A 13,333-nucleotide genomic window follows, 5' to 3' on the forward strand; every position below is an offset into this window, starting at 1 on the left:
TGTTTTAAAATAGCCACATTGTAGGCACCTTTCTCCAAAGATTGTTCATGTGACAACTCCTCTGGGTTCATCATGCTGGGACAGTAGTCAGACATATTCCCCAATAACCAGTGCTTAATATTTGAAAATACCAGTACTTCCCTTTCTGCCCATCATATAGGGTACAGACTGGCAGACAAGCAGAAGGCAGAAGAGCGAGTCTCTGCACGTGCAGAGTGATCAGTATAGACCAATGATGATGGAGGGAGAGGTTATACACATCCAGGATGAGGAAACCCTCAGTGCTCTCACTTCTTTAAGGTCAGAAATGAGATGAGTGGTGTCCAGAGAAAATGAGTCCATCTTTTAGGAGAAATGGAAACCACCTGAATCCCAAGTAGGGATATTTTAGATACTCAGTAAAGTCACATGCTAACTCAGTAAGAACTCATAAATAGGGAAAGAATGTGAGATACCGAAATAAAAACATTTGTGCAAAGCTGTTCTTCCAGCTGTTATTTATAATAGATTAAATTCTGAAACAATTACATATCCCACAATATGAGGGAAATGTTGATAAAATTATGGTAGAAACACTTACTGAAATAGTATGCAACCATTAAAAATTATGTTTCTCAAAAGCTTATGAAGGAGAAAAAATGTGTCATAACATTCTTTTCAAGTATGTTAAATTCTCTGAAAGAATAATTTATCCCAAATATGGAGAAAGATAAAATGATGTTTCTTCATTTCTTTATACTGTACTAGAACATTTTTTAATAAGCCCATGGGATCCTTATCTGACTTTCACAGGGAGAATAGCTTTGCCATCACCAAGCTGGGAAAGTTCCGTAAACTGATGTTTTTCTTGGCTACTGGAACTATTAATTTTTTTCTCTACATTTTATTTTTCTGTATTCCCAAATATCTGTAGTGTTACTTTTTCTTTTTTAAAGATCTATTTATTTATTTATTTGAGAGAGAGAAATGAGAGGGAGAGGGAGAGAGAGAATCCTGAAGCAGACTCCCTGCTGGGTGCAGAGCCTTTAGGGCTGGATCCCAGGACCCCGAGATCGTGACCTGTGCTGAAATCAAGAGTCAGTCGCTTAATGGACCGCGCCACCCAGGTGCCCCAGTAGTGTACTTTTAGAATGGGAATTTTTTTTTTTTTTAATATAGTAGGCTGTATGAGAAAGTAGGCTTCAAACAAGGTGCTCCCATGGTCTAGATATAAAAAAGATTCTCCTTCGTAAAATGTTTATCATTTTTTCATTTCAATAGTAGACAGTTTTTTGCAGCCAGCATAGCAAAGGAATCATTTGGGCAGATGCTGGAATCATTAGGTGAAAGACAGGGAACCAAGAAATTTACAGTCTCAGAATATCATTGCCAGATTACCTGATCATTACAAGGAGGGAAAAATATGTTTACAATGGATAAGTCTAGTGAACCCCATCTTCATCAAGTGACCAAATTAATGCACCAGTAACGAGACAGCCAGACACAGTGTCCCTCCTGGTGACTGAGAAGGGTACCGCCTAGGGACGCCTGGGTGGCTCAGTCAGTTAAGCGTCTGCCTTTGGCTTGGGTCATGATCCCTGGATCTTGGGATTGAGTCCCACGTTGGGCTCTCTGCTCTGCAGAGAGTCTGCTTCTCCCTCTGCCTGCTAACCCCCCTGCTTGTACTCTCTCTCTCTCCCTCTCTCTCGCTCTCTCTCTTGCTCTTACTCGTGCTCTTGCTCTCTGGCAAATAAATAAATAAAATCTTTTAAAAATTTTTTAAAAAGAAGGGTACCACCTTACTTAATCTGCCAAAAATGCTTAACCTGAATCTAGTCATGAGGAAAGAATCGGAAAAATCCTAATTGAGGGATGTTTAGCAAAATAACTGGTCAGAAATGTCAATGTCATGGAAACAAATAACTAGACAACAGCTGTGATTGAAGGATACAACTGAGTCAAAACAACTAAATATGCCACGAAGTCCTTGATTGGATCTCAGAACAATAACAGTAAACATACCCATGGAGGGTATCATTGGGGTAAGTGTGGAAATGTGAACACAGACTGCATATTAGAAAATAATTTTATGCCATATTAAATTTTTTGAGTATGATGACTGTATTATGTTTATATAAGAGAAAGTACTTGTTCTTGAAAGATACTTGTTGAATATTTGGAAGAGAAATCTTATAAGACCTTCAGTTAATCCTTAATTAATTAAATAATTAACTAATCAAATGGCTCAACAAAATATATCAAAGGTTACCTATGTATTTGTATAGAGAGACATAAAGTAAATAAGGCTAAATAATAACAGTTGGTGTTCACTATGCTGTTCTTGCAACTACAACTTTTTCTGTAGATTTAAAATTTTTCAAAATGAAAAGTCGGGGTAAGAAATAATACAAGTTCATCATAGAATATTTCAACAATTCAGAGAATAAGGTTAAGAAAAAAAAATGCACAATTTCTGGGTGTTTATCCTTCCAGAATAGATAGATATAGCTACATTCTACCAATTTGGACTCTTGCTGAATACAGAGTTTTGTAATCTGGTCTTTTCACTTAATATTGCATCATGAATGTTTCCCTTGTTATGAAACAGTCTTCTAAACTATTTTTCGTAGCTTAGTAATATTTGATCATGTGCCATTGTTTATATAAACAACCCCTTACCATCAGACATTCAAGCAGTGTAGTGATTTAAAACTTAATAATCTTATCTCTATCCTTGGAGCTAAATTTTTGTGTTGGTCCATGATTAGCTTCTAGATAAATTTCCAGAACTGGAAAGACTGGATCAAAGGATATATATACATCTAAATCTGTGGCAGACACAGTTGGGGGCTACACAACACTCTTGCCCCTTTCTTTCTTGCTAAGAAAATCTGTTTCATTTGGGACAACACGCCCAGCTCCAAAGGATGAGTTATGACGGGTCTGAACCAGTTATGGAAATCTCATTTCATCTGCCAGAAACCTGCTTTCTCTGGGTCTCTTAAAATGGGGCAAGCGCAAGTGGGGAGCACAGGAGCCAGCCAATGAGCCAAAAAGAATATTGCTGGCAGTGCCCTGATGATAGGAAAGCACCTTTCCGTCTGGCATTTTATGTAAAAGTGAAGACTAAATGCTTGGGCAGCTAAGCCCAGGCACCACACTGAGGAGGGCACCATGGAAGAAAGGGGCTGAGTCCCTGATGACATCCCTGGCTTTTGATGACATCATTGAGCTAGTGTACCAAACCAGGAATCACCTTTCCCTGGATTATCAAAAACATGTTTATTAGCTAAACACTGCCAGTCAGACTTTGTCACTTGTATATTTGTCACTTGTATATTAAAATATATAAACTTGTATATTAAAATATATAAACCTGTGTATATTAAAATATATAAGCAACAAACAGCAGTCCTAGCTGATGTATGTTGTCAGATTGCCTTCCAAAAGGGTTGTATTGGTTTTCCTTCTCAGAAGTGGAAAAGCATGACGGGTTTTCCATCCCTTCTCCCATACTGGATGTTAAAATAACTTTGTTTCCTTTAAAAGCCAGCTTCATACTGGGGACTGTCTCCTTCCAAATTGCAACATAGAATCTGCTCTTTGGTTCAACTCAGAAACAAATCCAGGTATCCTCCCTTTTTAAAAGTGTGTGTTCAGCCACTTCACGTTTATGAAAGATCTACATTAGTACCAGGTTTCGCTAACCAAAAGAAATTCAAGGAGGATTTTCACTTTTACGGCAAAGGGGGCAAAGTGGAAACCGCGCTCAGCATGTGTTTTACGCAGCGAGCCTTTACAGAGGCAGCGCGCACCCCAAGCAGTGAGAGGCCCCCGAGACCACACTCAGCATCATCTCAGCATTCAGACGCCATAGCTTTGAACTCTGTGAGCGTTCGTGCGTCTCAATTTATTTTGCGCATCCCTTAGCAAGATGTGTCCTAAGGTATCAGAGAAGCCTAGGGGAGGTTATTTTTGGAATCTGGGAACACTTTAAAATATTTCCGTAGAAATTAATGGTAATTGCTTCTTTGCTTACTCCATTTCCGTTTACGATTGGTTTTCATAGGAACGCTCTTCTGCCTTGGGATAGCCGAGTAAACCTATACGAGGAAAGACTGCCCTCTAGAGGTCTATCTTCTAATGGCACGCAGCTGGTTAGAATTTCAACATTGCAGCAGCAGGCTTATGTAATTGGTGAGAGTGACTTTTATTACCCAAATCTATTCAGAGAATACTTAGCACCCTTCTTTGAGCTCAGCATGGGAGTAGAAACCACGTGGAACACAAGTGCAGTATGACACGAGCCAGTTCAGAGGGTCACAATTTTGGTTTGCACACACAATTCAGGGATCTGACGTTCCGAGTTAGCCCTGAGCTATGAAGTCAGCAGTGGAGACCTCTGAAAACGGCCAGAAGGAGTTCTCCCCATGGCTGCGGCGCTGGGATGCACACAGTACTGAAAAGTTGGTCTAGGGGCCGCAGTTCCTCCCCAGCTGTAAAACCACAAGCAATCCATGGAAACAAAGCTCAATTCATACACCTTCCTTCCCATGACAACCACTAACTCGTGGAAACTTCAAAATGGTTTCTCTAACCTTCCCACCTTGCAGATGAGGAAACCAGGGCCCAGGTGGGTTAAGGGATGCTGCCTGGCTGTTCTCTTAGCTCAATCCCATAACTGATTGAGTAGCTATTCAGCGGGCTCTCTGATCTCAACTCACCCAAGAGAACCCTCTCAATGGAGTTTGTCCAAAATAATTGTAATTAACAACAAGATAAGAAATTCTTGCAGTAAGGAGTGACAGTTTTCTGGCATAGCTACAGAATACTGATCCTGTTACAAACCAGATTTTACTCGGGACCTGGACGTATATAAAATGGATATGAATGCGCCACAATTCAGGGAAGAGAATCAACATCCTAAAGTTATGTCAAAGGAGGCAAATTGGAGTCCAAAGCAAATAGAGGTTGCTTTCCAGTTGTAAACATGTTGCTGTGCAGACCCTGTTTCTGGAAATTGGGAATGACGAGATGTGAGGACTGAGACACTTGGGTTACCTCAGTCATTTTTCAGTCGTGCATTTTAATGACTAGGACATAAAACATCTAAATATGGCTTCCAACCAGTTAGCAGCATCTGCAAAGTTAACAAGTCTTCTACCTTTGGTGAGGTCTTATGTCATGACACTTCCAATCTTCCAAGCTAGACAAGGATCTTATCTTTAAAAATGGCTAGTACTCGAGTCACATCAATCAACATGGGCAGTGGTGGGAAGCAAGTCAGAGGTGTAATGGCCCAACTGCTTTTAAATCAAGACATCATTAGGAAACTGGGGAATTTTTATACTGAAAAGATCTTAGGTGTCACTGAGCCTGATGCTTTCATTTTGGAGATGAAGAAACCAAGGATAAAGGAGATTAAGTAACTTGTGTTACTGGTGTTGTGGGAAATGAGATTTTCTTTTTCAGGAAAAAAAGGAACCACAAGACAAGGATGCGAAGACAAGGCTATAAATGGAGATTAGCATTCAGAGCTCCTGTCTCCATGGGCAGTGGAGTCCCACAGGTTTGCTCTCTATGCTGATCCAACCAGAACATTCAAGACTTCTTCACCAGCTAGCATCTTTCCCACATGTACCAGTATCCCCAAACAAATAGAGACCATCTTACCTGATGTCCACGCCTTCCTTTTTCTCCCTTAGGGCCTTGGATGTAACTATCTGCTCCAGGATCCCCCTGAGAAAAGAAAAGATTGCTTACCTCAAATGGATGGGAAAGATAGGAAAAGAAATTACAGGAAATATGATTTTTTTAAAAGGCTCCAAAGTAGACCTTTTTAATTGTCCGGGCCTGCTCAGAAATCCCAAATACCCAATGCAATTAAAGTTGCAAACTCTTTAAGAACCTAAATGTTCTATAAGATGGATCTTCTCACAAATCTCTTATTTGTTGCAAGGCTAAGACAGGCTGAATGGATGCCTCGTTGATGAGTAATTAATTGCTGTCTTTGTGTCTAAGCAAACTGTTTATAAGTCCCTGGATTAAAGCAGCTGAAATCCTTCCATCAGCACTTACAGGGTCTCCCCTTAACCCAGGCTCTCCGTGTTCTCCAGGAGGTCCAGGTGGTCCCAGCAAGCCCTTAAATCACAGAGGGGAAGAAAAGTGTCATTTTAAAAGATCATCTATCACCTAAAGGAAAGAGAACATTAAGAGGGAAAACGAGCATCACATTAAAAGAGCAATTTAGTACTTGAACTTTAAAGAATTTGCTGCTAAATAGGTGAGGTTGCAATGCAGAAAAGAGCATACTTTTATTGGAGGCCTGTGATATATGTGGCCCTAGGTGTGCATTACCTCACTGAACCCTTACAGCTCAGGAATTGCATATTACATGCAAGGAACCTAAGGCTCAGGGAAGTTGGACCCAGTTCTCCCTACCACCAAGTCCCTGATCTTTCCACTTCTCCCTGATACTCCTACACAGAAACACACATAAGAAGAAGGCTTTCTCTACCACAGACATGGGCAGCACTGGCACAGTAAGATCTCATGAAAAGGGGGCAAAAAGAGAGAAAAATGTTTCTGGAGCTCCTACTATAGAAAGGGAACCAGCAAGGTGAAGCAACTTGCCATAAGACTACGACATGAAAAGCAAATGGTTACCTCTCTTAAAACCTGCTGTTAATGGTACCCCCACTGTGCAGTGGTTCCTGCAGAGTCGGGGAGAGCCCCGACCCCAGGAACCTTCCTCAAATTGTGTTATATGCCTGGTTCTAGAGGGTATATGCCACACTCTGAGCATAATGAAGTGGGACCCATCTCTGAGATCTGGTTCTTAGACTCACTGGGAACAGAATGTTCTCTAGGCTCTAAAAAAATGCCACTTCTTATTGTTACTTATAACTCTGCTTTATCTTTCCTCACCTGGTATAAAGATAAAAGGAGTTACTTAATTCTAAATTCCAATCCTGCTATCCAATTTACTAGCTAGGCAAATTTCTTTGACTTCTCTAAGATTCAATTTTCTCATTTGTGAAACAGATATACCCATTTTATCAGGCTGTTATGGAAATTAAATGGAATAATAAATTAAAATGTTGAGTACAGAGCCTGGCATTTGGTTCTTATTATGATGTGCCCAACTTTCCAAGTATTTTGCTAGGGGTGCCTGGGTGGCTCAGCCAGTAAGCGTCTGCCTTCAGCTCAGGTCATGATCCCAGGGCCCTGGGATTGAGCCCTGCATCGGGCTCCCTGCTCGGCGGGAAACCTGCTTCTCCCTCTCACACTCCCTTTGTGTTCCCTCTCTCGCTGTCTCTGACAAATAAATAAATAAAATCTTTTTTTAAAAAAGTGTTTTGCTAGATATGCTCTACAAGTAAGAAGCTCTTAACATGTGTTTATTGAATTTAACTAAATTAGATGGAAACCAAAGGCTCTCTGATCTTGAAAGAAGTGTGGTGTCTCCCACCTTCTCCAAAATCTAATCCCCAAATTGCAGCTTATCAATTAAACCTCCCCCAATAAAGAACCATTTCTTGTGACTCCTTGTTTTATTTATCAGGAAATCAATCCACACCTTGGGGTAAAAGCATTACTCTAATTCCATGAGGGGTACACAAAAACATAATCACACCCTTTATCTAATCCAGTCAATCAACAGAAGCTGATTATAACAGTTCTGAGATGGATCCCTCTGGCTGGATTCCATAATTGCTTAGTAATATCTGCCATGGGCATGGGAAGGCAGGGCTGTGGTACATACACCAGGCATCTGCCTTCCCTTACATAGAAATATAATGCGGCTGGGGAGCCTGGGTGGCGCAGTCGTTAAGCGTCTGCCTTCGGCTCAGGGCATGATCCCGCTGTTCCGGAATCGAGTCCCACATCGGGCTCCTCTGCTGGGAGCCTGCTTCTTCCTCTCCCACTCCCCTGCTGTGTTCCCTCTCTCACTGGCTGTCACATAAATAAATAAAATCTTAAAAAAAAAGAAAAGAAAAGAAATATAATGCGGGAAGGATGTAGAGAAGGGAGAGAGCACTACAGACTGCTATGAGGGGGAAAGAGGGGAGCTGGAAATTGGAAAGAAAGTGATATTCAAATAAACACTGGAGATGGAAGCAGGGAAAAAGCCACCCGAGGATGGGGTACCTAGCATGAGCTAAGACACAGAGGTGGGCATGCACAAGGAATCCTCAGGGGACAATAAGTAGTACAATCTGACTGGAAAGGACACTTTTGGACTGACAGTAGTGAAGGATGTGGCTGAGAGGTCTGGGGTGTGAGACTGAATCACTGGCGACAGGGAGCCTTGCAAAGCTCGTGAGATAGGGCATGGCGATTACTGTGCCAAAGGCTCAGGAAGCCGGTTTCCATCACTCATATCACTAGCAGCATGGAAGGGTCTTCACTAAAGATTCCAAATTGCTAGTATTTATTGCCCTTTAACTCCCAATCTAGAACTTAAACCACTAGAGAATTCTTTCCCAGAACTTAAAAATAAACTGTCAAGGTCAGTTGATACAGTAGAAATATGAGAGAAGAACAGCCTCACACTTTACCCGATTTCCCCTATTTCCTTTTTCTCCAGATGACCCCGGGGCTCCACGATTACCCTAGAAAAGGAAAAATAAATATACAAAGAAGCTTTGTATATCAAGTCACACCAGAAAGTTTTTCCATGTAGTTTCACATTCTAGCCAAGAGCAGAAATTTCTTTACCATCCAACTTGTATGTGACAGAGTAGAGGCTCTGAACAATACTTCCTTTGAAAAACAATATAAAATTCCAGACGGCAAAGTGTGAGATGCTCCACACGTTCATGAGCTGATAAAGAACAAGAGAAATCCTTAGAGCTCAGAGTAAAGAGAATGCAGAGATCCAGAGAAGCAATAGCCATTGGCTGTCCTCGGGACTTCTGATCACTCCGTGAGGACCGTGTGAAAAAACAGATCTCATCATTTATTTTAAAGGGATCTCAGGAGGATGTGCCACCAAGGACGTGGCAGAAGCAAGCAACCTCAATGCAGGCCTTACTGACTTCTCACAGATGAAGTTCATTTAAAAATGCGTTTAAATCAAAAGTCATCATAAAAAAGGAAAAAGGAGAGAAAAGAAGAAAAAAGAAAAAGAAACAAAAAAAAGAGAAAAAATAAAATAAAATCAATCAATCAAAAGTCACAACACATGTGAGGGAGATACCATGAGGGAGAAGCCAGCAGAAACAACAGGCAGCAAAATCAGACTTGTAATGACTACAGCTATTGGAATTATCATATGCACAATATAAAATAAGTATATTTCATACATTTAAATAGGTTTTAAAAAAAAAGAATGAGTAAAATAATAAGCAACTGTTAAAAAAAAGAGACCAAGCAGAATTGAGAAAAAATCAAATAGAACTTCTTAAAGTGAAAATCAGAGAAATTGAAATTAAAAATCCATTTGACAGGTTAAACACAAGTGACATAAGGATTAGTGAACTTGAAACTGGAGAAAGTACTCTGAATTCAGTACAGAAAGACAAACAGAAAATATGAACAAGAAGTTAAGAGACATTGAGGATAGCATAAGGTCTCACAAATTTCCAATTAGACTTCCATAAAGAGACAATAGAGAAAATGGGAAGGATAAACATTTCAAAATGAGAATTTGCTAAGGAGTTTCCAGAACTGACAGAGAGCACAAATGCTCAGATTCAAAAGCCTAACAAGCTCCAAACAGGTTAAATAAAAAGAAACCCACACCTGGACACATCATATTGAAACTGCAGAACACCAGAAAGAAAGGGAAATTTTTAAAGCAGCATGATACATTTTTTTAAGATTGCTGACAAAAGTAACAAAATGAGTTTGATGGATAACTTCTTAACAGCACTAATGAGAGACAGAAGACAATAGAAGCCAGAAGACTATGAAATTCCATTTTCTAAGTGCTGAAAGAAAATCATTATTTCCCCGAGAACAATCTTTGAAGAAAAAATGGTAAAATAAAGATTTTCAGAGAAACAAAAACTAAAGGAGTTTGTAAATTCCATTAAAGGAAATTCTAAAAGTTGTACCTTAGGCAAAAGAAACAAGATCTTTCATGTTCCTTTGAAGGCATCAGTGAAAGTAACAAATATGAGGGCAAAGCTGGATAAGCAATGACTAAGCAAAACAATAATCATAACAATATCTAATTGATAGAATTTAACAAAAATAAATGGGAATAAAATACTGGACAATAACATGTTATTATGGGAGGCAGTTGATTAGAGCTACTTTTCTAGGGTCCTTATATTTTGAAGATATGGTCAAATAATAGATTAACTTTAGACACTGTTGAGTATGCATGCTAACATTTCTAGACTGTGTCCTGGAAAGTATAAATAGAGAGCATAAATACCAAACTAGTAGAGGATAAACAGAAATGAGAAACTTTCTATACCTGTTCCCCAACCAAGCCATCAACACCTTCATCACCAGGGCTTCCCTGTGGAGCAAAGGAAGATAAAACTGTTACAGAAAAGAGGACCAGGTGTACGTGCATATGGCTTTGATGTTAATTTCCTTGCTAATATTTTTGGTGTTGTTGGGAGAAGAATCTAGAACTTCCAAAGTGACATTCATATACTGCATTCATAAATTAAAAAACAATGATCATTTTCATTCCCAAAATAGTCACTAGCCTTATACGCTGTTTTAGTTTCCAAAGAAAAAGATAAGAAAAAAAGAAACCCAAATTTCTAAGGGATAGGAAGACTTCTTTTTCAACTTCCGCACAGGGAACAAGTAGTTAAGTCTTTCACAAGACTAAATGAAGCATTTCCCACTGGTTGTCTGCCTGTTAAAGATGGTCCTTTTGCCATTGGCTTTTTTTAATTTAAAAAGACTGGCAAATATGTCTGAATTAATTTACAAATGGAAACTCAGAAGATCTCAGATTAAGGAGGAATTAAATGGGAGTGTATCCATACGTATGTATTTGGGGAGACTTACCATAAGAAAACTCCTTAAGAATGGAAAACCTGAAGCTAACTGGATAAGTGTAAAAATTGGCAGCTACAGAGTGACATCTCATCAAATATTCCATCACTTCGAACTCATGGGCCCTTCGTTTCGCCAACTATCTCAGAATGGCAGTTATATTTATTATAGGGGCACCTGGGTGGCTTAGTCGGTGAAGCATCTGCCTTCAAGGAGGGTCATGATCCCAGGGTCCTGCTCAGCGGGGAGTCTGCTTCTTCCTCTGTCCCTCCCCCTGCTCGTGTTCTCCCTCTCTCCTTCTAGCTCTCTCTCAAATAAATAAAAATAAAAATCATTTTTTAAAAACCACATTTATTATAAAGCATCTTTCGGGGAAAAAAAAAAGGTCCAGAGTTTTGCAAGCCAAATAAAATGCATATTACGTGTGTGGAATAGTTGATTTGCTCCCACTATCAGTACGAGGAAATCAAGTTCCAGGCACTTTTTTAAAACCAAAGGATAGCTGAGTTAGTGCATGAAAATATGCACACCAGACTCTCAGACTACAGTTACGTAATGTATTTGCCACAGGCCATAAGGGTAAGTCAGTGGTACCAGGAGACATGAGTAAAGAAGCCCTATCAGCCCTTGTTTGTTTTGTTCATCACTTTGTAGCCACTCCCAGGGATAATGTGGGAAACAGAGTGGGTACCTACAAATATATTTTTTGAGTGCATGAATAGTGAGTGAGTACTTTGCCTTTGAATGAAAGAAAAGTCATTCTCTTACTGTGCCAGCTCCTTTCCTACCAGCCCTGTCCTGGCATCCATCTCCCATTTCATACTCACCTTGATGACCACACCTGGAATTCAGGACCAACTCTTCCAGAGCATCATGTGACAAATATGGTGGCTCAATTATTATAGATAATTATACATTTTCATTTAAACCATTCATTAGCATCACAGTTTGACTATTAATATCATCTGACATATTCCCTTGTCAAAAAGTTTTAAGTCCCACCTCACTCGAGCAAAGGAAAAGCAAGTGGAGTCAGTACTGTTTCCCAAAGAAATTGCTCTCCAGTTTAAGCAAGAGGAAGGAAGGTCACCTACCTTTTCTCCTGAAAATCCTCTTGCTCCCTAAAGTTAGGAAGAAATAAAAAGAATTGAGCTTGAATAAGATTTTTAAACCTTTGTTTCACTTAAGATACCATATATTTCCAAATTCCAAGAAAATGCAATCCATAGAACAAAATGAAGATTTCTTCTCCGGTGACTATAGTGGGCATCACAGCACTCTGATTACTACTGCTCCCCTTTGCCTGTGACTTGGAGAAATTCATATCGGTAACTCCTCACGTAGTAGGGGTGAGCAGGAAATGGCAATGATCTGCCACTTATTAATAGCTCAATCATATATTTTCAAACAAAAGTGAGAATACACTGACTAGGAAGCATAAGAAGGCTTCCAGGAACAATAGGACAAATTAACTGAAAGCGTAACTTGATAGAATGTACAGAATAGGGTTGCTATGGTCAGAAAAACTCTCTATAGGACTCGGAGATTGTAGAGGTAATTTTCTGGCCTTATTGAAGGAGCTTTTCTAATCCTGGAAGGTTAAGAGACATTTATGAAACCACTGAAAAAGGAGACCCATCCATTATTTCTCTAGGCTTTAAAATTTCAGTATTTTCAAACCCCCTTCCAACTGTCAGCACTATGACTTTTCCTGAGGGCTTGTTCTGGTACCAGAGCCTGTCCACATGCAATGTAGCTCAGAAGTGCTGGGGAATTAATACCCACTGAGAGCAGCTTGCAAATCATGCCTGATAGGGTTTGGTGTATAAATGCCCCAGCTCTCTCCCCCGTTGGGTGGGACAATGTTGAGGTGCGTGTTCAACGCTGGCTCACACAGTTCCTCAGCAGAATTAGGCTCCATCTACCCACAGTGGTAATCTAATTGATACCATATCTTTTCTAGGTCACCTTCCTTCCTGTTCTCCCTTGTCTTGCTAGTATTTACTGACATCCCCTCCCAATAAACTATTTGCACTTGATTCCTTTTCTCAGGCTCTACTTCTGGGAAACCCTCAGTCTGAGAAAGAGCTGAGATGCTATGTTGAAGAAGTAAGATGTTCCTCAAACTCAAGGGATAAAACAGGGACAGGGAAAGAATTCCACAGCTTGAGGTCTACACTCACCTTAGGTCCTCTCACACCTGGACATCCTTCCTCACCTCGGGGTCCAGGAGGGCCTTGGGGGCCTCTTTCTCCCTATGGAATAAAGACGCACACAGAGACAGTCAAACAACTATCTCCATCATCACCCAACCGATTCAAACCAGCAATAATGACCATCACAGTGACTAAAATATGACGCTGTCCTTACAATTACTTCTATATCC

The 13,333-nt window shown here is 40.1% G+C and overlaps 1 protein-coding gene across 1 annotated transcript in view; it reads right to left on the bottom strand.

Annotated features, from left to right (window-relative positions):
* Positions 1–13,333, bottom strand: part of LOC103681833 (collagen alpha-4(VI) chain-like) — a 95,934-nt gene that overhangs the window by 40,066 nt on the left and 42,535 nt on the right. Inside the window, 6 exon segments of the mRNA XM_008711419.2 lie at positions 5,653–5,718; positions 6,058–6,120; positions 8,541–8,594; positions 10,409–10,453; positions 12,042–12,068; positions 13,131–13,202. Of these exon segments, the coding sequence (XP_008709641.2) occupies positions 5,653–5,718; positions 6,058–6,120; positions 8,541–8,594; positions 10,409–10,453; positions 12,042–12,068; positions 13,131–13,202 (327 nt within the window).

Source organism: Ursus maritimus, unplaced genomic scaffold (assembly GCF_017311325.1).
Source record: "Ursus maritimus isolate PB19 unplaced genomic scaffold, ASM1731132v1 scaffold_20, whole genome shotgun sequence".
NCBI classification, from domain to species: domain Eukaryota; kingdom Metazoa; phylum Chordata; class Mammalia; order Carnivora; family Ursidae; genus Ursus; species Ursus maritimus.